We start from the raw sequence: 25480 nt of genomic DNA on the forward strand, positions 1-25480 counted from the left end.
CAGATGTGAAATTTAAAAGGCAGGATTAAGAAACAGATAAAACCGTACTTACCCTCTTGCTACTTCACAAAACAAATAAACAAAACCAGACAAAAAAAAGCCCAAAAGCCCCAGGAATCATTAAGCTGAAGTGAGAGAGGACCGAGATTTTTCTGACCCAAACTGAACTCCCCCAATCATTAAACCCAGGTTTGTCCTTCTCTCATTACAGTAATCACAGTGGCCAGATAAAAGCTGGGAGGACACAGATGGTGCTGCAGTGGCACAGAGCACCAAATGAGACCCACAGATAACTGCTGTGCATGAAACCAAGCTTGGGTGTTCCTCAGGCACTTTGCAAACAATGGAAAAACCACAGACAAAGCAATGTGTTAGCAAGTCCCTTGTGCATTGAGAGTTTATTTCGTTTTTGTAATGGAACTGCACCATTGTTTACTCTAATTGAGGTATTTAGCCAAAATCCAGTATGTCATCATGAAAATAAGTACACTGCCTTAGAGCTATGTAAAAACATTGTACAAAATTTGTATCGATGTCAAATAAATACATTAATTTTAATATTTATGTAAAGAAACATGACTTGGATACTCTCGCAGTTAAAAAAAAGAGAACAACTGGCTCTTTCACATATTAGGCAAACATTCAGCTTTACATTTAACAGACCTCAAACTGAAGCCTAGGTAACAGGTCAAATACAAATGTAGAAACTTAAAAGTGCCAACAAACAAGATAATTCAAGTACAGTAGACGTTAAAAAATATATGCATTTATTTAAATTTTCAGATGGTTCCAACAGGGACAGGCCATCAGGAATTTAAATAGAACATGAAAACATCTGAGATAACAAGAACAAGAAACATTTTGTTCCAGAATAAAATAGAAATCGTTAATCCCACATTTTAGAAACAGAGAAGTCCACAGCAACTTAGAAAAAGAGACTTAAAGAGTTCATTTCTGTTCTGAATATGGCCTGGAAGAATCACAGCAACTATTCCAGCCACCAAGTGATGATGACTTTTCTGTATCCATGCTCTGACTGTAGGCAGATAGAAAATAATTGCTCTCATCTTGGTTTTGATTTGCAGGAGAAATTGGGTATGTTGTTCCCAGAAAAGTCTGATGAGTGAGTACATTAAAGTGGCTGAATTGATGGGACATGTTTAATGGTCTGCTATAAACCTGGAAGTTGCTGAAAGGAGTTTGTTCAACTGCATTGTGTTTTTCTCCTTCAGCAGAGCATGTTGTAGAAACTGGAGTAATTGGCTGCTTCTCTTCCAAGTCAGTTTTGTAAGTCTTTCCCACAAGGCCAGTTTGTGCTTCAGGAGATAACTCTGTAACTGATAAGCAGCTTTCTTTAGCATCTACTCCATGTGGGCCCTTGGCCTTTGTCTGCAAAGCTTCCACATGAGTATCACACTTAGAGGCATCACTGCAGATTTCTATTTCTGACAGCTCATCCCCTGAATCCAGAGACATGTCCTCCTCATCCTTTTCATCCTTTTCTACAAGAACTACATTAAAAGAGAGAGAAAGTCCTATTCTATTGAAATACAAACTTTGGTTAAAAAGGCCATACACTACTCACAGTGTTACACTTCAGCCAGTCCAACAGCACTTTAAGTCTTGGTCTTCTGCCACTCGTGTTCACTTACTCAACACACACACTTAACCCTCTGTGGGAGTGTCCAGTTACTCGGTGCTAAAAGCTTCTGCACACCGTGCTCACATTTAGTGCTGGGAAATCCCAACTCCCAGCTCCAAAGGGGACAATGTCAAAACAGCATCTAAAGTTACACAGCAGGCGAGTATTTGATCAGACAATTAAAGGAGTACAATTACTGACATCTCAGTACAGTTTATCTACTCTAAGTAGATAAAGCAGGTAGAGACAAATCTATACTTCTCCTGAAAACAGATGCCCTGTCTAGTGCCTCCAATACCATTTTAGCCTGTACTTCTGCACATAAGGTCTCTGGTGCTCCATCCCCACTGCTTTTCCCCCATCATTTCAAACAGAAAAAGAGTAGCTGGAGAGTTGGGTTTTCCTTGCCAGCTGTAGTGGCCATTGACCAGAGTCAAGGCACACTGTCCCACAACCTCTACCCCACACATGCAGTTTGGAAAGGAAAGTTTAAGAGTGTTTGACATTACCTGATTGTCTCTGGCCAGCACTGCAGGGAGAAAGGTGGTTCTGCTCAGTAACAGAGTTGTGATAGCCAACAAGACTTTTGAAGTTACGCATAAAATCATCAACAGCAGCGACCACTATGCCATTATCAACATAACTCGAGAGCGTTTTGAGATTCTTTTCTAAATACATAAAAGAAGGGTTTGTATTAATATTTAGCACCTATTATCAAAAAAGGGGGAGAGGTATTCACAAATGTGGGGTTACCTGTTAGGAAGACAACATGTCTCTGTTGTATGTTTTGAGCCTGAAGCCTGATCAGACAGTCAAGTTCTGGAGCATTTCGAGTTTGAGAATCACAGTTATGGTACGACAGAATCTCAACCAAATGCTTCTTTTGATAGGTGTTCAGAAGAGTGAGCAGGTTCAGGGCATTGGCATTCATCCTGCAGTGGAGGGAAAGCTCACTATTAGAAACAATTTAAGGTCAATCTAAACATCAAAAGACAAACATAAGAGTAAGTTCTATTTAAGTGTGTTTTGAAGGACATAATGAAAGCTGAAGCATTTTAACAGCTGGTATTATAGCATCTTACTTACCTCCCCAGCTCTTTCAGTTTTTTTTGTATTTTGCAGTGGACTTTCCACTGCCATTTTCCATCTGGGGTACTGAGATCCTCCAGGAATGTTAGGAACTGTTTTAGTTTATCTGTTACAGAAATATTGAATAAAAGTTAAATTTTGTGGTATGTAGACTGAAAATACTGCTTTAGTGTATACAAAAAGCTATTTTCTGTTTTCATTACAGTACAGTCACACAATTACAGACAGCAGCCACTTATTTCAAGTTTTCTTCCAGGCTGGCCAACAACAGTATCATAAAACTGAGCTGCTTTTCTGTACCTCAGGTGCCCAGCAGTGGTATTTAAAAGCTGACCTCAGCATATACGCTCTGCCTTGCTAAAATATTTTAACTTCATTAACTATTCAGTTTCAAATAAAGAAAAAATATATATAGCATTTTTGTGGATGGAAGGAGGAATAAAATGCTCCACAGACATAACTACACAATGTAATACAAACTGAAGAAAAAATCTCCCTGTTCATGTATTCTTCAAGAAGGCCACTGAGCTAACAAAGAGACAGAATTAGCTGAAATTCTTCTCAAAGTACATCACAAAATTGGAAGACCTGATCCTTCACTATGGTGAGTACAGGAGCTCTCAGGTACTGAAATGTCAGGATTATGGTTCTAAAGCTCCCAGAAGGATCACACCTACCTGTAGTGATGGTCTCTGGGTTAAGGACAGATTCATCTGACACAACAAAACCCCCAGACACAAACAGGTCATTGTAAGTGTGATTTTTCACATCATCCAAACTATCGACCCCTGCAAAGTTGACACAGGAGAGCTTCTTCAGAGTCACCAGCCCAGGGACCTGTTTGAAAACATTTGAAATCAGAAGTGTAATCACAGGTCACACAGAAAAAGGAACTACACAACTCTCCTACCTACTAATGCCAGGCACCAAAACACATTTTCACAAAATTACTGGGTTTTTTTCTTGCCTGGGGAGGTGCTCTCTCAGGAGCATTACAGGAATAAGGTAAATGGACATTGAGCACTTGGAGTAATTTTACTTTCTATCCAGCACAGGGTCTTAAGCTGTCAGAAATAGCTCAGGTCATCTGAGACCTGCCTTCACCTCCTTTTAGAACATCACAGAACCAGAAGCAGAACTACTCAGGCCTCTGTACAGCTTTACAGGTACTAACAATAAATATGCATTAGCACATGCATGGTGGTGGAAGAAGTTTTGGGTAAATGCTGGGACAAGACCACTTTTACTACAACCATTTTGTCTCTTCAAACAGCAGCTAAACAGAGGATGCTGTTGAATGCTGTGCTGTTAAAAGGAATCGGCCTTGCTCCAAAAGAGCTCCTCTCACTATTGCCAACAGCTTTCTGTAGCACACTGTTACTTATGTGGGACATACCTTATGGATGAGGTTGGCAATGTCTTCATTTTGGATAATGATCATCAGTTTATCTAATTTAGCTCTTCTTTTAAGGAACTGCTCTGGATGGCACTCTGTATTCCCTAACCTTCTAAGATATTCCTGCCACCACAGAAAGAGACAAAGAAAAAATCAGTAGGTAGTTTGGTAAAAACAATGCCCAGATCACACCCATGGCAAGAAGGTTTTCCTTTCAGTGAATCCCAGAGGGACTGGCTTCTTTGTCTTTCCCATACATTAATGAGAAGCAACACAAAGCAGCTGTTTCAGCAAGTCAGTTATTACTATCAAATCACACACACACAGCCAACTAACACTATCAAAGTGCCTGAGCTTTTAAGGAAAGCCAGAAGTTTACAACTTTCATCTTACATATTAAAGTATAGAAGCACAGTGATTTCTCAATGTTCTCTCTATTATTAATTAGAGGGGAAGAGAAAAAACCCCAAAGGCACACAGAGTGACTTTTCATGCATTCTTTCTAAAATGGTAGCTATCATTTCTTCCCTTATTACCTTTTTTCTGTAAGGCCACCCCCTGGCAGGATCTTCAGAAAGGACCAACCTAGAGCCTGTTCTGTCTTCCAGCTCCAAGAAAAAGACTTACGTAAAAGCTAAATATAATCAAGACTACCTCAAAAGCTCAAGGAAGAAATGGGACAGGACAACCTACTTACACAATTTACTTTCACAGTGAAAGTGAGTCCAGTTTCATACAAGTGGATTTGAAAGACACCCTGTTCTGACACTAGAGAAAGGTTGAACACAAACAGCTTTACCTTGATTTCTCTGCAGAGAACACTTTCTTCCTTTTCATGAATATAAAATTTGACAGTGTTTTTCTGTACATCTTTCATTATTTCGACCAAACTGTTAACTACTTCAGGATTTAACTGGCTTATAAAATTAGTAAAAGCTGATTGAGTTGAAATGTTTAAGTTCTCAGGGGATTTCTGAGTCTTTTCTAGTGGTTCCATGAATTCACCACCAGAAGAAGTCTGATCCTCTGGTTTAGCATTCCCATGACCCATTTTCTCCTTCCCTGGGGGGAGGCTTGCTGAAGGCTGCTCATGAGAACGCAGCTCTCCCCCCAGGTTATTGCACAGCGGCTCTGGGAACGGCGCTGTGTCGCTGTCCCCGCACACGGCCAGCGTGTCAGGCACAGGCTGGGGGGCAGTGCTGCTCGCCACCTCCAGTGCTTCAGGACTAGAATAAACTGGGGGAGTCTGCTTCATGCATGAAGAAGCCAAAATGACACTATTCAGCTTCTCACTCAGGCTCTCTATATATTCTTGGACAGAAATCTCTGATGCCTGCAAACAGATGTGTTGAGAAAGTCTCATTATCCTTTCCCGGGCAGAAAGGACTCGTGTGGACACGCTGCTGACATAAGCGATGTTCTTCTGCTGCAAAATTTCTTGAATCTTTCTTGCAAAGAGCTTGTATTCTTCTAACAGTGTTGTCTCTATTACTGCTCTAATGGAATCCTTAGCTGTAAAAGGCTGATCTGTTAGCTCATCCTGATCTTCATGTTTCTCCACTTGTCCTGCATAATGTCCATCTTCTGTTGTCCCCTTCTGTGTGTCTGAAAATGGAGAGCATGGCAACTGATAATCAGAATTTCTCTGTCGATTTACTACCCGGGGGTCATTAGGAAGAGCATCCATTGGTGGCAAGTACTCCAGTGGCTCTTCTGGTGATTTCAGACCTACAGAGGAAAAGTTCAACATCCATCATCACCTCATGTTTGAAAGTGACACACAGCTGATACACCAAAACCTCCAAATCACAGCCTGGAAACAGCATTATTGTTATGCCTTCCTCACCAACCAACCTAAATCCCAATACTCAAGTGCTACAGTCTGCTGAGGTACAGAAGCACAGTACACCTCACAGCTCCTAGGACAGTAAAACATAGACCAAGTTTGCTGAAATAGCAGGATACAAGTTGCTTTCCCAGAGATAAGGTAGAGTAAGCACAAACTCCATTAAAAATTAAAAATTAAATTAGAAATCAAACAGGGCAACATATTATTCAAGTATTTTCACTTACTACTAGGTTAAAATCCTCACTTTTAAAAAGCTTAGACACAAATGACCTTGTGGAGTTGGACTGCAAGCTGCACCTGATCTTGCAATTGTGAGCACAAGTTTTTTTCTTGAAAGAGGAGGATCTCAGTCTGACTGATTACTGACACAGCTTCAGTGGTGCTGCAAGGAGTGCTGAAAGCCCCTCATAACCCCAGCTCAGTTTCTTCACCATCTATTCAAAACTATAGTTTTGTTTATTTTTAAAACATTCACATTTCTAATTTGTTTCAATGTGAAGCCAAATCTATATTCTCCACCAGTATCTGTTTTCATCCAGCAGATTTCTGTATTAATCAAATACAAGAAACAACTGCACAGGCTACAGATGTGCTTGTGTACCAACATGTGATCCAAGAACGGATCTATGAATCCAGATACAAACCTTTAAAATATATTTTCACTCACTATTCGTAGGAGGAGTTAAAACACATCTTACCTGTAATTGGGATAAGTTTCCAGTGCATTCCAACTTCCCCTACATTATTTGAGTTGGGATGTTGCCTGTGATAGCCATGTTCTACAGGTGCACTAGGACAGGCACTGTAGTCTTCAAAGGCACTCTCAGTGCCTGCTTCCTAAAAAACAAACAAAATGCCCATCTCAAAACAACTTCTTCTGCTTTTGCTCACTATTAAGTTTTTACATTCTGAGCAGTTGACAGAAAGAATACACCTGAAGCCACCAGCACACTGGCAATTCTGCCATCAATCTACTCCAGTCTAGTCCAGTTAACCTTTCCATGAGGTTACTTCCCTGGTCTATCACGAAATTACTAAGGCAGTCCTGAGCACTGGCCTTACGGTATGGAAGCTGGGGGTGGCAAAGAGGAAGGGAGGGAAGAACTGGCTGCACCCTTGTTGCCATTTGATTCAATAAACTGTATTATTAAGATAGTAGCAAACGTTAATAGTTAGCATTAGTTGACATTAGTAGTAGTTATGCTAAGGCTTGGTAGGCCTCATGTAACCTGCAGATGAACTGTATAGCAGATATTGCAATGTAAGCAGTGTAGCTAAGAGATAATCTAAGGAATGTACCTTTTGGCAAAACTTAAAGGTCAAAGAGATAATTGTACCAAGTAGTGAAAGAAGTAAGAAATTGTTATGATGAAGAAATCATGTAGAAAACATATAAAAAACCCTGTAATTTTTCTGTGGAGTGGGGCTCTGTCTTTGGACGCTTGTCCACAGGCTCCCGGGCCCTCAATAAAGCACCGCATAAACGACTTCGGTTGTTTGTGTTTTCTTCGGATCGGGCAACACCCTCACTCCTTCCAGGCTGTTGTTTTGATACTTGAGTAAAGCCATGAGATGCTGGCATTGCTGAGGCACTGCCTACAACTAGCATTGGGCCCTTAAACAAGCCAATTTCATCTCACATTCCAGATGGGTAGAAACAAAACAGCATGGAGATTACAGGCAGGATACACTCATTCCTGCTCTGTGACTTAGAAACCGGGCTTTGTGTGTAAGTACCAGTATCAGGGATCATGGAACAATCACACGGGAACTCATATACAGCACTGCACCAAGAAAGCACACAAAGAGAGCTGAGCATGCAGTGAAATGCTTAAACTCTGCTCCTTTTTTATTACAGAAAGAATAGATATAAAGAACCAGGAACACATGCTTAAGAGTGGAGAAAATTTCCATCTATATTCCTACCAAACAGAAAAGCTCCACAGAAAAGTTATCTGTGTTTGCCGCTGTAAAAAAAATAGAACGCTTTTTTCATGTAGTCTCATAATATTTATGAAAATAGTACTTTCAGTGTCAGCATCTTGGCAGCTTCACTTACTTGTAAATGTAATGTGTGCTCAAGGGCTGCTTCGTTGGGTGGGAGCTGCAGACCGACATCAATGGGGTAGGGCAAGCACGGCACATCAGTTTCCAGCATGGCCGGGCTCTCCGGGTCCTTGAAGGTAACACTGTCAGCTTGAGCAGCGTTAGGAAGCTCCTGATCATCTCTGTCCTGAGCTGGAATGGATTCATATTCATATTTTTGTCTCATATCCTCTTCAACTTCATCGGTGCCTAGTGCTAAGGTTTGGCTGACAGACTGTTCCACCTCTGGGTCCCAGTGGCCTGCAGTGGTCAGCATCTCCAGCAGCACTTTGATGAGCCCCTGCCTGTCGGCAGCAGAGTCGGACACATCCGCCTGCCTGAAGTCACTCTCATGGCCAACATGGTCAGAATTCACTGAGAACACAGAGTGTGGTGAATCCAGCATTCTGCCCCCTTAAAACAGGGTGAGGAGGAGAAAAGAAATCCATTACTCAGTCTTAAAATAAAAACAAAAGCAGATCCCCCCTCAAACATCTGCCACATACCCACAATCTCACTCTTTAGCATCAGTTACTTTAGTTCAGCATCACCCTTACTTTAACAAAAATGTAGACATGCATTCATCACGTATTCTACATTAACAATCAATGGAAAAACACCTTGGAAGGTTCACAGAATTCCAAGCAGGAATCCCAACCATGAACCCTTTGCCTCCTTCATCCCCACGTTCCAGTCAGTATCTTTTGTCCCCCTCAAGAGGACATCTAAGGATACCTAAGATCAGTCACTTCACCTTCCAGTGATTCACATACACGAGAGTGACTGGTGCTTGATGGAAATCCTCTCTTTATGTCACCCTGTTCCCGTTTCCCCCTTCTGCAGGAGGTCTCTGTATTGCTTTGTGAAAAGGGTCAGGGAAACAAAAATCAAAGGGTTTTTTCTGGCAGGTCTTAAGTCAGAAGGTATCTGTGATGAGGCTTCTCTGAGGTTTGGCTGTAGATAATTTCATGTATAGAATAATTTAACCTTATTGGGTTGTTTCCTTTGTCCCACAACACACATTACTGGCTATTTCAAAACTTAACTATGTTTTTCCCTTCAATCTAAACTTCTTAGGTATGACATAGGGTATTGGAAACACAAAGAATTACAGCAAAGTCAAACTCTACACAAAACAATATCAAGTCTGCTGAATGGTCTGTATTAGAAAGTGTTTGGACAGCTCCACAGGCAAGTAAACTCTTTGAAAGTCTGCCTTCTTTCCAAAGAGGCAAAACAAAAGCAACTTCCAGGAAAATTCCCCTTAACTTTTCTCCTAGAAAGTGGAAACCCACAAAAAACAAACTTCATCTCCACTGACAGATCTCAGGCCAAGGTTTAAATGAACCATCAAGCATTAAATTGCCACAGCATGCAAAAAAATACTCAATCTATTATGATTAAATGTTAAATATGCTTTGAAGAACAATGTTTAAAGAAGAACTCTAAACAAAGACTTTCTTACCTTCGCACTGACAAATATTCTCTGAAGAGTCACTCAGTTTTAGGTATTTCTGCAAATTTTCAGATTGTTTTTCCAGCTTTCTTTTCAGACCACTTCTAATTCTGGGGTCTTCAGAATCAGAATCTCCACCTACGTTTTTCTTCCTACACTGGATCAAGTTAATAAGTTCTTTGAGTTTTTCAGTATCATATTCTCCAGAAGGAGGCAGTTTTTGTTTAGCAGCAGTGGCTTGATATTTGGGATGGATTCCTTTCCCGCATTTTGCCTTGGCAAAGTCAGAGTAGCCTTCTGTAGCTTCACAACCTGAGATGGGACTGAAGCGCTGAGGCTTCCGATTTCTATCCATCAGTTCCTTAGCTCTGGAAACGGGGAGCTGATAGGCCTCACAACCAAAAATATAGTTCTGCAAGCATGGGTCAATATGACCTTTGTATCTTGGGGCAGAGAACAGAAATGTTTTGTCATCCAGATGTGTTGAATACTCATATAATATAAATTCTCTACCTCTTCCAGGGCTACTGTAGAGTTTTTTAAAGTACTCATGCATGTAATTTTCCACAAGAACATTGAAATCTGCACTGTTGTCTTTACGGGACTGGATTAAAGCAAAATGCAGAGCCTGAATCAACTTTATGAATTCTGGAATGACTTCCTTTTTTTCGTGCAAAACCAGGGTAGCTGAATTTTTCTGTGTTCCATGTAGAACACTTCTTTGTTCTGCCATAGGAGAAAAGGGAATCCACAATTAAACCATGAAGCTATAAATAAATGATGACTAGTTAGCAATACCCTGAGTTAATACACACCAGGTGAAACACAGTTTGGAATGTAATTCAGAAGCCAGGGAAGCCATATCAAGAATTTCAACAAGTTTTACTTTCTCAAATATGAACAAATGAACCTACAGTGTGTGATATTTGCTCTTGTGAAGAAACAAATATTTCTAAACACCAACATCATGGCCACAACCAATGAAAACTGTTACTTTTAGTTCACACTGACTGAATATTACAAAGTCTTCAACTGAATATCATCTCTGTTTAAATAAAGCTGTACACAACAGTGAACAAACTTACCTGAGCTAATTACACATCTCGGCTCTGGAAACAGAAACAATGCATGAAGTACACGAGACCGTCCAGTCTGGCTGTCTAGAACACAAAAAAATAAAAACAGTTAAAAAGGAGAGTACCATCAAAAAGTCAATCTAGTACACAAAAACCCACCCCCCTAAAAAAACCCCAAAACAAACCCAACTCAAACACAAACCCAGAGTATGCTTACCATAAGGGGACATCATTTGCCAAGGAGAAAGAAGAAAAATAAATCCTCTGTCCACAAGTGGTTTCACAAGGACCTGTTTTCAAGCAAAAAGAGCAAACTGCTTCAAAGGCATCTGTTTACTATGAGCACTCTTCCTGACTGTAAGATAAGTCTGTCATGGGCAGAGAAGTGCCCTGACACTTAAGCATATGCCAGCTAAGCAATTCCAGTGAGATTGTGGATCTTGTAGTATGCCTCAAATTACTAACTAGTAAAATTATTTTTAAAAACAGGAATAGTCAAATCTGTTGCACTCACAAGTTTCTCTTTCTCTAGTTTTTGAAGTAAACCCTCTAAGTGACTCCCAGAACGGGACTTCTCCACAACTTCATACAGGCTACAGTACATGCCACTCTTCAACACTGACACGATACAAGGGGAGAAAGAGACAGTAAGAAAAAAAGAAACAAAACTGTAATTCAGAAAACTTGAAAATTCTGAATTTAAAGAAATTAAGCGAGAACAATTTACCTTCTTTTCCTCCTTGGTAAGTTTCTTTAAAGAACAATGCTGGTGAAATTTTTTTCTTCAACTGATCAATGCTTACAACTTTTTCAACCTCAAGCTTCTCAGGACTGGAGAAAAAGGGTGGGGGGAGATAAATATAAAGACCTCTTTTTTTACCTTCTATATTCCTACTCTCACTGATAAAATAATAACTACTACATACATGCTTTTAAGAACAACTACTTTGGACTATCTCATGAGCCAGGGGCGTTTACTCCTGCAGAAGAGTGTGTGTCACTTCAATGGAAAAAAACCCCAACAAGCCCTCAAACAACAGAACAGTGAACAGCAAAGAGTTGCGTGCCTGAACTCAAGAAAGTTCTGGACACACATGACTCAAGTCTTGTTTGATGTATTTATGGCACTTAGTAAGTATTTCAGATTTTCATCTGAACATATCCAAAACTCAACAGTCACTACTCAAAAGAGTTTTAATTGAGCAGTATTTTGAACTTACTGTCTAAATGGCAATACTCACAGCTTGCATGGAAGGAAAAGTTGTGCTGCTGATTTTAGGGAAACATGGCACACAAGTTTGCCTTTATTCCAAAGCTGTCCCCTCCACAATGTGACATTAGGTTTCTCTAAATTAACATGGAGAAAGGAAGACTAAGTGAAATCGCTTGCCAGCTGTGACTGAAAGAAGAGGCTGCTGAATATCCAAAACCAGTTTAGGGAAATTTTCATACTAATACCAGACCAGACAATAATGTTAAAAGGTAAGAGAAAGGATGTTATCAACCCTGTTATGTTTTGACCTGCTCTGAGCAGAGTAAAGGAGGTTGGTTTGTTACCCACACTTGTCAGTATAAGCACACCCTTGATGCCAATTTCTGAGGACTATATCCTTTTTCCTTACCTTAACCACTTTCATACATATTAATTTTGCTTGAATGAGGCTCAAAACAAAGCATGACAGAGAATCCTATTATTGAAGTGCCACTGAACAGGAGATTCAGGAACTGAAGATCAGTTCTTACTACACTCTGAATAGGAAAGGAGGGACAAAAGACTTTTGATTTTGTTCACTTGTGGTTCATTACACATTAAGATGTCTATTTGATCATCCAGGATCAGCATCCAGCATGGTTCAGGATAAAGTTCAGGTATACACTCAGCATAACTAAAATGGTCAAACATAAAACTATGGGGGAAAACATCAAAACCTTCCCTGTCTGTATCATAAGACCAAAAAATGGAATTCATACTTACCTGTACTTGTATCTGTGTGATAGGTGTTTGCTCTAAACAGAAGAAGACAGACAGAATGACTAGGCTGGAACACAGAATTCTGGCCACTGAATTTTACATTAAGGATAGTTTATCAGTCTAACAAAATAGCAAGACTGGTAATTCCCTCTCTAACCTCAATCTACCACTGCTGCAGCATCTTGTACTACTTTAGATACCTTGATAACTGCTTTTAGAATTTCATAGTACAGTGTCCACACCTGGACATCTTCCTATCAGCACAGCTATCACAGTGGATCTCTGATCAATTGGCCATCTACATATTCTCTCCACAAGCAGTTAAGACACCAGGGAAGGGCTCAGAGAGAAAATATACAGGATATCATTTTAGAGTACCAAGAAAGATAATGCTGTGAATGTTTTTATGTCCACAAATTCCCTCAGTTAGGTAAAACCCCCACTATTTGTGGATTCCACCCGGTCAAAAGGTAAGCAGGTGGGAAGAGCAGCAGAACTGCTTCCCACAGGGGCCACCCTGCTGCATAAAACCAACTTTGCCACCTCTTGCTTTGCATCAAAAATATTTATTATGCTAAGTCCCTGTCACACATCCATTCATTTCAGCACTGTTCATTTAAATAAACTCAAAGCTACTGCAAAAAACTATGAATTCTCCATGCTATGTGCAGATTTTCCAAAACTCATTTCCTAGCTTACCTTGACGGGGGCACAGGTTTTGGTCCTTGTACCACATCATCTTTGTAAGTAAATGAAACAACAGCATAAGGACAAACATGTCTTGGTCTTTGTCTGATCTCATCAAAGCCGTATTCATAAAAGTAGTACTGGGAAAAAGAAGTGACAGTGTTAAAACAGAAGCCTGGAGCAACAGTCAATTTCTTTAAAAGCTGGTATTTAAAATTAAGAAGTTTTTAAATGCTCCTCTCATATGTACTATAGAATACAATCAGTTAAGGTACTTCTCCCCTCCTTTGTCAACCACTTAGATATGGACAGTACTTCAGAAGCAAATCAAGAATGAAACATTCCTGAAATGCAACATTTGCTTGAAAGTATTCTTTGTAAGAGAAAAGATAACTAATAAAAACTAAAAGAATTCAGAGGAAAGTAAGTACTGCAATGAGTTTTGGAGTCTATCCTTAGTTCAGTTACAAAACTCTAATATAAAATGTTAATTTAGGCAAATTTGTAATAAGAAATGAAAAAATACATTCATTTTTTAGCCATCTGATTCAGCCATCAGTATCCAGCCCAGTGATTTACAGAAGACAAAAGAAGTTGCTAATATTGAAGAGAATGCTTTCAAGTAAGGATTCCAAAACCTGTGGACTTGGTAGAATAAACTGACTGCAACAAAAATTACTGCAGTAGTAGGCAGAACACCTGGAGGAACATAAATGCTTGGAAATTACTTCATTCTGTCTTCCTCCATCACCTGCAAAAATGAGAATCTAGAAAGAAGAATAAGAAGGGAAAAAAAAAAAAAAAAAAAAGGAAAATAAAGAAAAATGCTATTCTTTCCTAGCCAATATTTTCTCTTTTAGGAGTCTCACTTAATGACCACAAACCAGTTGTACCTTTACATTTCAAACTCCCCACATTAAGTCCTCTCTTCCAGCCTCCATTCCAGTCTCCTGTACACTCCCCAGTTATTTCCTATTCCACCTCCACCCTAGCCTGAGGGAGATCTTCGCCTGAGGTTTAGGATCACACAATGGGAACGAACAGGAGAGGCTGCCATGCTGTTCTGGGATTTCTAAGGCAGGCATCTGTGGGCTGCACCCAGCTGCAGCTTCACAGGGAAGCTCAGGGTTTGCTGCATCTTCAGCGATTTTCTCTCCATCATTTCAGAAGTTCTGTTTATGAAGGTTTTATATCAGAAAGTAACACAGGCCCAGCTTTACCTGAGTAAGTTCATAGGCTCGGTAAGCCAACAAGGAGGTGACTTTATTTGCATTCTTTGAAACATGACACTCATGCTTTGGGGTGGGATCCAACACGCTCTTGACAGTTGATTCCATTGCTTTCATTCCAATGTGGTCATATATGCTTTTCATTTTTCCCTATAATAAAGCAGAAGAATTGTCAGCATGAGCTTTTTCCTGGAAACTGGCAAATTGCTTCAAGTACCAAAGAAAATAACAGCAGAGAAAATAAAATAGGCCATTAAGAAAGCCACTTCTAGAAGTATAATACTTTCACACTTTAAAAAAAGAAAAACAACAGATTTTTTCCTTTTGTAACAATTTATTATGCTTTATTTAAGCTTAATATAAACACTGGATTTTAAATCTAGTAGAGGTCTAGTTTCTCTATATGCATATAATTGCACAAATTAAAAGTAAGTAAGGTTAAAACCACCCTTGTGTTTACTTACATCAGTAAGTAACGTAATCCTTCAAGAATAGCAAGATAAAATTACCTTTATTATTTTAAAAACAATCACATCTCCAGTTGCTCCAGATTCTAGAGGATTACGCTTCAATAAATCAGCATACTTGGAGATATAGACACCTGAGCAGAGAATAAAAATAAACCAAAATGCATTATGCTGAATGATAAAACATTATTACAGGCTTAAAAAGCATTACATGGAATTAAAGCTCAATGGACACAAAAGAAGAAAGATATAACTGACACTCAAGTGCAAAGGTAAAACAACTTTGTGCTTTTCTGTACTTAGTTATTTAATAGCGTTTAAGGCCGCAAACACACACCGTCATTTTTCAGTCTGGCTGACTACCTCAGATCAAAGAGCTGTAACTGAATTCAGATACTCTGAAAAGCATACATTTTGCTTAGGTTCCTCTCATTCCAAGTCTGTATTTAACTGCTTTAGCAAATTGCTCCAGACTCTTTACCAGCTAAAGAGTCATATGCTCATAATCTTTGCTCTTCTCCAAACCTATTTCTGCTTTCAGTATTCATGTTGATATTCATTCATATCCATATTGTCTGCCTTCAAGATTTATGATACCTCTGCACCATGTTCCTCTTACACAGGATGACAAAATTAGCTCCTCATTTTCTATTTGAAAAGCTTTGCAAAATGAACTTACTGTCTTGCAGTCTCAAAATTCTTTAACACCTTGTGACTCTTCTAAGTCTCCAATTTATCTACACTCTTCTTGGATTCATGGTTTCAAGAATTTTAGTTCTATCTACATCAAAACTGAGCTGAGCTACTGTGTCCATGAGGTATCCCTGAATGGACATACCTACAGACAAACACAGAGGCAGCCAGCCACATGCTGCATTAGCTCTTTGCCCCCCCAGGTTTACTGGAAAGACATGGGATATGGGTTTGACTTAAAGCCAAAATGAGAATTAGGTCTTTCCTTTGGGAAGCTGAACTACTCAAAAACAGAGCTAGGAAATAATGTTCTGATGTCTATTTCCTTTGCTAAAACATCTTGCTGTGATATTGCTGCAGTCAGTGATAGAAAAAGGACTGAAAGTTCACACAACTACATCACACTGTCTACCAACTGCTACTGAATAACCAGCCCTTATAATCAAAAGATAGTTACCCATGGAAGGTTTGCCGAGAACTGTGATGCTGGAGTGGCCAACCTGCAGCCCCTTTTCACATATGCTCTGGATCTAAAGAGAACAGACAGTTTTTTAAGCAAGTTTGTTAGGAAAGCCAGGACATGAACAGAACAAACAGTGAGAAATTACAATTACAGAATTTAAATTGAGATTTAAACAAAATCCCAACCCTTACAAACAGAGGCAAGCCTAGTCTGAATTCTCTATAAAATTATTAAACTGTGCAAATCAAACTCTGATATGGAATAGCTACATAGACTCACCTGTATCTTAAAAAAACACAGCCTCCCTATACCTCAAACACTGTTTATGAACATTTCTTGCCCTTAATACAGAAAATTCTAATATTTAAAACAGAAGTATACCTGTCAAATGATTGCATGCTTAAGAAATCTTGAGTCTATAATAGCAGATAAAAGCACAGAAATCACCTTTCTATCACTTTGATTAAAAGTATGTGATCAAAGAAGACACAGAGAAGACAATGTTCATTTTCTAATATTACAGGTTATCTTGGTGATGCAAAAAAAAAAAACCAAAAACCACAAAACACCTAAAAAACCACCAAAACCCAAATGCAATGAAAACACAAAAAATTCCTCCTCAATTAAAAAAAAACAAACACAAACTAAATAAAAACTTACATGCCATCCAGAAAATCTATCCTTTTATTTATAAAACAGAGCCTAAACCAGAGAAGATATAGAGACACGTAAATGGAGTACCTTAAGTAGCAGGGAATAGAGGATTTAAACGGTGATATATCAGATCTCTTTCCCATCCTTCTACACCTTCCAGTGCTGAATTTTGCAAAAGTAACTTATATATTGTGTCAATAAAAACACCCTGAAAAAAACCCAAAGTCCCAAAGCCTCTTAATTGCTGAAGAAAGCATTTTCCCTGCAGTGTTTCATTCCTCACCTGGCACCGATTCACCATGAGGAATGCGTAACTTTCCGAGAGCTCCTTCTCCAGGCGCCCATCGTATCTCAGCTCTCTGCGTTTTTCTGTGAACTGTTCATAGAGAAAGTTCTCAACACATGTACATACACTGCTGCTGCCACAGTCAAGTGTCAATGTTTTAAGGCCCCATCTATGTTAGCAGATCCAAGTGTAGAAAAACAATCAAAAGATAACCCAAATTAAATCACTGGATGCTATAATTAGATTTCAAAAACATTATATTTGTGGGAAATCTAATTAGCTTAATCTGCCCAAGTATTTGGTTTTTTTTAAGAGGCACTCCTCAAACAAACCTGTGCAGTAATGCTTCAATTTGATCTTTGTAGCAAAACTGGCTAGAACCACCCAGCCCAATGCCTTCCATATTGTCTTTGAAACTCTAGAAATAAGACTTTTTCTCTTTTTAGAAGACAGATCTCATACACTGTGCAGATATTTTTGCAGATGCACCTCACTGCTGCTGAGGTGGTTTTTACCAATATTTCTCAGCTGTAACCAAGAACAATTAATGTGATGGCAGAAAATGCTTCAGTTTAGTTTATAACTTCAAGCTGATAAACACAACAAATTATATATTCAATTACTTCATATGTGAAGCTTTTTGGCACTGGGAATGAAAACTTCATTTGAGAGTGACGAGAACAAGCCAAGGCTGGATTTAAGAGACTACACAAGGCAAAACAGAAGGGCTTCAACCAAGGTGCTCCACTTACTAGATCAGTAATCAACTTTAGTTAAAGTACATCTTTGGAAAACAACAAAACTACAGAGATTATGGAAACTTATATCAAGCACATAGTTTAATATTAATTTTCACAGGAAACAGCCTTGTAAAGAAGACATTACAACATCTTTCCAGGTTATTAAAATACCTTAATAAAAATTAAGAAGCTTTTAGAAAGCTAAAAACAGATATTTAAGGGGTGCCAAATACAATTTTTCTTTTATTCTTCTTGGAGTATCTGGCAGACAAGAGTTTAAAACTATGCAGTAATAAACTTGCCTGAAAAGCAGCTGCTTACATTTCTGGGGATGTGAGTTTGCAATTAAAGACAACCACGTAACTGAAAATAATGCCCAGTTCTCTGCCTCTAGATTGAGAAGAAGCAATGTCATTTGACTGGTACCTTATTGAGAAGCAGAAGCCACAAACATACTCACTTCCTTTTCCAACAGTTCACTGTGAACTAAGCTGGCTCTCTCATATTTAAACTTGGACACTGAATTTGAATCCAAGTAGGAAGAATGCAGAATCTTCAAAATATCCTCAAATTCTCGAGAACCTGGAAGTACTGGCTGAAAGAGTGCTATAAAGAGAAGAAATAATTAGCACCAATACAAATGTGAAGACATTCAAAATTTTCCACTTCACTGAGAGTTTGTGCATGAAGATTACTGGTTTGTGATTCAATTCCAAATACAAAACACCTACAATACTTGGCAAATGCAGACTTTAGAAAGTTTACCTTAAAAATTCCTAGAATGATAGCATCTTTTAAAAAATCACATTTATGTTTTTTTAATATTGCTCTTGAACAGCTACTAATTCTCAGAAGTTTGTAAGGGAAGCACCTCAAATCTGAATTTACCTCTTGAAAAACATCTGATATGTACTGCAAAACACTATAATTAAACTTTTAAAACTGTAATTTACTAATTAATTCCTTTAACTAAGAAGCAGGAACAAATTGTCCTAATGAAAAGCTCAACAAGAGTTTCATAGCTTGGCCTCACTTCAGAACTATTATGAGGTTTTGTGTTTGCTTGCTAATGGGAATTAAGCTGAATATGAAGAAATCCAATCCTATTTAAAGACAGATAAGCTCCTACTATTAAAAAGCCCCACTGCCTGTGTTCATGCTTGATGATGTCATCCTTTACTATACCTGCTTTAAAAGGAAAGCCCTTCATGTGCTGTTATACCAATTCCCTCCTGGGCAAACCTTTGCCCGAGTTCCCACAGGGAAGCAGTCATGTCCCTGAGCTTCCTATCTGTGTTTGGGTGCCAAGGCAACAAACTGATCACAGAAGCAACCTCAGAGTGAGCCAGCAGAGGATGGCACCACAGGTTTTGAGGGTAGTGGCCAGGAAAATAACATCTCTGGGAGAACTGAACTACAACACAAAAAGTGGTTTTTATTCTCCAAGTAACTTCCAAAACGTACACCAAAAGTGCAGGATTTTTACTGTACTTACAACAGCTAGGAAGAACAACAACAGTACTAGTCTCACCAAAAAAAATCTACCAACACTCTTACAACAAATTAAATTTAATTACATCTTCAAGAGTATATTCTCCAATTTCATTAAATAATACGGCAGTAGATTTAGGCAGCAATCTTTCCCTCATTTGCAAAAATTTACTGCATAAGCCTCAATATAAAACAAATGTTCCTAACGAATACCGAACTGCTCTGTGTTACCTAGTAAAAGCTGCACACCTTTGAAAGCAACACCACATCTGCAAAGTGAACTCAAGCAATGATTCCAACACCACCACCATTGAGAAAGCAAATTTTTAAGTGTGGAAGTTATGAAAATCATTTAGAAACCATACTTATGTAAAATCCTTTTTAGTACTGATACCTTCACTCTTGAAAAGCTGATAGCAGTATGTGAGGAGACAGAATTGAGAGTGAATAGAATTCTCAGTATTACTGGGACTGAATGCTCTTGTACTGAAGAGATAAATTCTTATGAATAGAATAGGAAACAAGCCTGCTGCAGGTACACATGCCCTGGGAAAGCACCCCCTGCTTCACCCCAAATATCCCTTGGACACTACCACACTAACTCCCTGTCAGAAAGATCTGGGCTTCACACACTATCAGAGCCTCAAAAAGGGCCAGTTAAGGCAGAAGGTTATCTGTGCCAGTTGCTTGACCAAATTTCCTGTTTTCTTAGTGTTTACTGTACCTTATCCCTTCTCCCTCCTTCTCCCAGGACACAAGCTCAGTAAAAATCAGCCTCTCATTCCCATCTCGAGACCAAACAAGTGGAAAGCATTGCAGGTTGAGCTAGAAATAGCTACCACAAACCATACATAATGTCTCACCTATTTTCCCAGATGCAAATCTAGGAAGAGGTACGGTATTACATGAATTAAGATCTTGCCATACATGCAAATATTATCAACCACGTTCCTATTTGTGTTTAAACATCATCTGCTCTGTGGAAAGCTCTGGGGAGCGAGCTGAGACAGACTTGCCCTAAACCAGCAAGTCCCACTATTCTGGTAGGAAGAACCTGCACAAATTAGTATACGCTTAGTTCACAACACATTTATGGAAAAGTCCTACCTAATCATTAAATTGTGGAAAATAGAAAATAAGGTGGTTTTTTTTAAGATTGTTGCAGTTTTTTTCTTCCAGAACATGAGGCACTGCAGACTTCATGTTCTCAATCAAAACATGAAACACTACCCCAGTGAGATGAGGAGACAGGCAGTACTTTTCACTTTGTCACTTGAGCTGTGGTGTTCAAGGACAGTGATGGTCTTAAAACAATAATGTCACCATAGAAGGGCCTGTACTTCACTTCAAGGAAGGAGTGCAGAAACATGACAAAATTAAAACAAAACCAAGAAGTACTAAACTCGATCTTGTACAGCAGTCAGCAAGGCCTGTGCTCCCAGGCAAACCATGAAATTACTGAGCTCATCTGCAGTCCTCCATCACTTCAAAGACCAGCCATGTGCATGCACAGATCTTCCAGGCTTGCTGTACAAAGTTGATGGGGCTATGCTGAACCTTTACTGCCCTGTGTTAATTAAACAGTAATTAAAGTAAGGACTAACCTGCAGCATCCTTATAATAATCTATTGTTGTGGGGTTTGCTGGCTTGTTTTACATAGATAAAAATAAGTAAATAAATACAGGGTTTGTTCAGCTTCTATCCAGGGCACTGGAACATATGCAATTATTTTTAAGTGGAAATTGAGTTTAGCTAGTAAGTACTAGTCAAGGGACAGGGACTGGATGTTTGGACGTATGTCATGCCTGAGAGGCTCTACTTTTTCTTTCACAGCTGTCTGATGTTTCAACTTCAGGAAACTGAGACTGGAGTTACTGGGATTGGTTGCTTTAAGTCAGAATATGAAGACAGAGCCATCCTCTTTGAGCAATCCTGAACAAAGTTTGAAGTGAAGATAAGTAAATAACTGATTTTCTTATCAGCTAAGTTGGCAGAATGATAGCATTCTTCACACACAAGTGCTCCTGCTACAAAAGCTTCATTGAGAAGCACCCTTTAAAATCTTCATTTTTTTCAGTCTTCATTTTTTAAGAGCAAGATAAAAAATCTGTGATGTTCATGAACTGTGACATTTTTACCCTTAGGACTTTTTCAGCCCAAAATGTCTTGTGCTCTCAAAAGGCCTAAATAGTTACCAAGTTCAGCAACTGAGCGAGTTCTCCACCTAGAAATATCCTGTAGCAAACAGCAGATGCACATCTCTACCAAAGAAAAGGAAAGTTAGGAGACAAAAGACAAGGCAAAATGATGAAGTAGAAAAGGGCCAACCAATGCAAGTATTGGACCCTCATGCAAGTATTGCTGAGAGTTTAACAGGTATAAGCAAGACCTTTTTCCCCCACTCAGCCTGAGAAACAGCAGTCATTTGCTACTTAGACTCCAGAAATAAACATCCAACTTTAATCAACAAGCAACCCCTTAAAGGCACTGACTGCAATGTCAGCATCATTGTTGGAATTATCTTTTGGTAAGGGGATCACTCACACAGTTCATCAAGTTAGAAGTGCTCTTACACTGCTTTATCCTTAAATTTGCCTTCCTAATCCTATCAAGGACCTCTCAAGTTTCAAGCAAACTTGGAAACCTCTCAAGATCTGACAAATGAGTAAGAGGCCACGACAATCTCTACCAATGGTAGATAAGCTGCTCAAGAAAGCATCATAACACCATTGCTAAACTCTATGTACCAAGAAAACAAACCTTCAAGAGACTTCTAAGGCAGAAGATAAATGCAGCCACACCTTAAAAAAATAATGTTGCAGCCAACCTTTTGTTTGTTTCCTGAATTCCTATGCCAGGAAAAAGAACAAGGAAATCAGAAGAAGTATTCTCTGTCCAAACAACTGATCACAGTTGTTTTTAAGAGGCATCCTTCCTCCAGATGCATTTCTTCAGATTGTTACAAAGAATTTCTGTTGACTTTCAGTCCCTACTGTAAGTATCCAAGAGGGGACATAAATTCTGAGTAAGATAAATAAGCAGTCAAAGCCTAAATTTTCTAGGATATTTCTCTTACATTTTGGAAGCTAAAGCTTAAATTTTCTCTTACATTTGTGCTTTTAAGATTCAATTTTTAATTGCTCTGTTACCAAAAATTGTTCCTGAAACACATTTTGGTGTAAAAAAATTTTAAAATCCACCTGAACAACTAACCTCCAAACAAACTCGAACACGTCTGACAAAGTCATTCTGTACCTACTTTGTACATAGCAACTAAGACTTCACAATCAAGGCAGCAGCTCTCTCTCAGGATGGTATGTCCAGGAAAGAAATGGTGGTTTAAAAAGCAAAACAAGGACAATTCTAAGGCACGGAATAATGGTGAAAGCTTCCATGTGTATTGCTTCATGCTGGGCTTTAGAATCAAGCCAAGAGAGCTCTTTTCAGAGGGACTGGTGACATTCAGATTATCCTTCAATTTAACAAGATGTATTTAAGCACTAGCAATAAAGATGTTGCAAGCACATGCCACTTCATCATCAGATGATCCACACAGTGCTGATCTTCCAGTTCAATTCCAGAACTGACTGAACTGCATCATTTTCTGATACAAATGCCAATAGCAATTTGGTTGTCCTCAAACTGCACGTTTGGCAGTCCATGCAGTGAGAACAACACTCAGCAGCTGTAATCCCGTTGGCACTGTGGACTGAATGGAGCAGGGTCTGCTTTGAGAGCTTTGGAAGCTCTAAGTCATCAGAATGATCAAAATACCTGAGAGCCTTTCTGCAGGCCAAAAGGAAAAAAGGTAAGAACGGATCAAATGCCCTTGACATTAGCAAGTCAGTTTTTGAAGTAAGGTAAGAATGGCTTCGTCTTCTACCTTAGAGGCCACAGAAGCCTGAGGTTTGAACTATACAATCCAAAACTTCTTGCACACTGCAGATGGCTCTGCATAGGCAAATGATGAATCAGAGGACCTGAAAAGGTATTTTGCAGGCTTTCATTCACATTAGAACTAAATGCTAAAGAGGAACTTCAAATATCGTTGGTTAAGTACTAAACATTTTTGAAATACATTTAAAGGTATTCACAAGTAACCACACTTGGGTGTGACATACAAGACACTTCAGTTGTTCACGAGGCACCAGGTATTTTTCTGTCAGATGAATTATAAAAGATTTTTTTCTCCAAATCAACCCAGTTCTTTTTACAATGAAACTCTGTCAGACTTGTATCACCCCAGAGTGGGGTGGTAACAGGAAAGACCAGGAAGAAAAAGGGGTCATTACTGCCAAAAGGAATTATTTTATTACTGGAAAGAAAAGACTGGATAATGAAATAAACCTACCTTCATCTCTTCCTTACAGAAGAAAGCATTTCAAGATGTTACCCTCTTCTCTGAAGAACAAGCCTATTCAAACAAGTATTTCTGTGACATGGACTAAGTTACTGACTCCATATTGCAAAAGAGCAAGAACTAAGAAACTTCAGGGAGGAAATCAGACATGTCTTCAACTCCACTTAACAAAAACCAAGTGAAGCAGAAACCAGTGGAGTTTTGTGAAAAGCAAGAAATACCACAGGCTTTTACAGGAAGAGTTTCTAAAAAAAAAACCCTGGATATTTGGAAGCAGAACGCTTCCAAAGCGAGGCACGAGAACATGGGATGCTCCCTTCATCCCTACAAAGAACTTCCACCAGATAAGAAGAGTCTTCTGCGTATCATCAATGAAGGACAACTCTGCTGTGTTTGCTTAGTCTGTCCTAACCAGGATTACACCCCTCTCCTGCACGGAGGAGGTTAGGGGGAAGAGAAAAGCGAACCATCTTCGCTGATGTCGGTGTCTCAAAGAAACATCTTCTCCACATGCGAATGCACCTCCAGAAGCAGAGCTGAGATAACTCAAGCCCACCCTGATCGCATCCAGCTTCTCCTCGTTTTAAAGCAAAGGTCTGAAATTCAAGCCGAGTTTTTGTTTTGGTTTTGTTTCATCCTCGTGAGAAAATAAAAGTGAGAAAGGAAAGAGAAGGGGTAGGGAAAGAATGTAAAAGCCTGCCACTAAAATCGGCTCCCCAGCAGCCTCGCAAGTGAGAGCCAGCAGAGCCTCCTCCACACCGCAGGGTTTGCATGCAGCCGTGTGAGGTGTCTGAGAGCTGCCTGATGAATCAGATGGAGAAGGGAGCGAGGTAGAAAAGGGAGGGGAAGGAAAGGAACAACCTTTCTTTTCTCTGCTCTTCCTGGGGATGTGAAAATTCCTCCTAAAAGGCTGCTGGTCTTCTGGGGGCTTAGGGAGAGGGGGCGGCCCCCCGAGTACACCGCTGGGCGGCTGCTGCTGCTGTTCATTTGCCGTCGAGATGCTGCTCCTGCGCTGGCTACTGCTACTGATGCTGAGGTTTGTGGGGACCTTGTCCTCTGCAGCAACAGCAGCCACAAGCAGCGCCTCCCCATCGCTACCGCTCTCAGAGCGTCCGCCATTTTGTGTGGTGTCCTCAGCGGCTCCTACTCTGTTACTCTCCGCTCCGAGGACGCCCGCGCTGGTCTTCTCCGTCCGCTGATGCTGCTCCGGCTCTATCTCGCCGCCACTACGGATCACGGCATCCGCCATTCCCTCCGGAGAAGCGAGCCCGGCAGCTCGCGCCTTCTCTTCTCCCCAGTACAGCGCCCCTGCCTAGCGCCAGCAGCGCCCGCACCGCCTCGACTCCCCCTCCGCCCGCCTCACGACGGCCCCCGCGCCACCCCCGCCCCACCACACAACATGGCGGCGGCGCGGGGCGGGGCTCCGGCCGGCCCGCCCCAGCCAATCAGCTCGCGGCACACGTTATAAATAAGGGCGCGGCCGGGGCCCACGCGATAGGGCGGGACGCTCCCGTCAACCGGCCCCGCTCCCGTCAACCGGCACCGTTCGGGACCCGCCGCTCCCACAAACCGGCCCCGCTCCCGTCAACCGGCACCGTTCGGGACCCGCCGCTCCCACAAACCGGCCCCGCTCCCGTCAACCGGCACCGTTCGGGACTCGCCGCTCCCACAAACCGGCCCCGCTCCCGTCAACCGGCACCGTTCGGGACTCGCCGCTCCCACAAACCGGCCCCGCTCCCGTCAACCGGCCCCGCTCCCACCAACCGGCCCCGCTCCCGTCAACCGGCACCGTTCGGGACCCGCCGCTCCCACAAACCGGCACCGCTCCCCACCCGCCGCTCCCG

The 25480-nt window shown here is 40.4% G+C and overlaps 1 protein-coding gene across 4 annotated transcripts; it reads right to left on the reverse strand.

The window, feature by feature from the left end:
* Positions 1-371: 371 nt before the first annotated feature.
* TASOR (transcription activation suppressor) lies at positions 372-24996 on the reverse strand. 4 transcript variants are annotated; one of them, XR_009278231.1, is made up of 24 exons: positions 24498-24996; positions 18245-18390; positions 17042-17134; positions 16099-16171; positions 14991-15082; positions 14473-14631; positions 13265-13392; positions 12569-12600; positions 11835-11940; positions 11321-11424; positions 11108-11211; positions 10811-10883; positions 10603-10677; positions 9527-10243; positions 8036-8475; positions 6675-6813; positions 4927-5855; positions 4128-4250; positions 3409-3568; positions 2729-2837; positions 2396-2574; positions 2152-2310; positions 1586-1784; positions 1216-1337 (listed from the first exon to the last, which is right to left on the reverse strand). XR_009278231.1 is itself a non-coding variant. In XM_058844565.1 (23 exons), exons 1-23 carry the CDS (start codon positions 24883-24885, stop codon positions 949-951), a joined length of 4917 nt encoding a protein of 1638 aa, XP_058700548.1. In that variant the 5' UTR covers positions 24886-24996; the 3' UTR covers positions 372-948. The 4 variants fall into 4 exon arrangements, 3 of the variants coding, with proteins under 3 accessions (XP_058700548.1, XP_058700547.1, XP_058700549.1); XM_058844565.1 differs by lacking the exon at positions 1586-1784 and having other exon boundaries at positions 372-1337; XM_058844564.1 differs by lacking the exon at positions 1586-1784 and having other exon boundaries at positions 372-1511.
* Positions 24997-25480: the final 484 nt, after the last annotated feature.

Source organism: Poecile atricapillus, chromosome 9 (assembly GCF_030490865.1).
Source record: "Poecile atricapillus isolate bPoeAtr1 chromosome 9, bPoeAtr1.hap1, whole genome shotgun sequence".
NCBI classification, from domain to species: Eukaryota; Metazoa; Chordata; class Aves; order Passeriformes; family Paridae; genus Poecile; species Poecile atricapillus.

Bases quoted from the DNA above. Each gene is read 5' to 3' on its own strand.
- TASOR (XM_058844564.1), bottom strand. From the start codon at position 24,885: ATGGCGGATGCCGTGATCCGTAGTGGCGGCGAGATAGAGCCGGAGCAG. The intron at 2,575-2,728 runs GTAAGTAAGATG...CCTCCACTGCAG, and splicing joins AAACTGAAAGAGCTGGGGAG to GATGAATGCCAATGCCCTGA. The intron at 1,512-2,151 runs GTAATGTCAAAC...CTTTTAATGTAG, and splicing joins TGCTGGCCAGAGACAATCAG to TTCTTGTAGAAAAGGATGAA.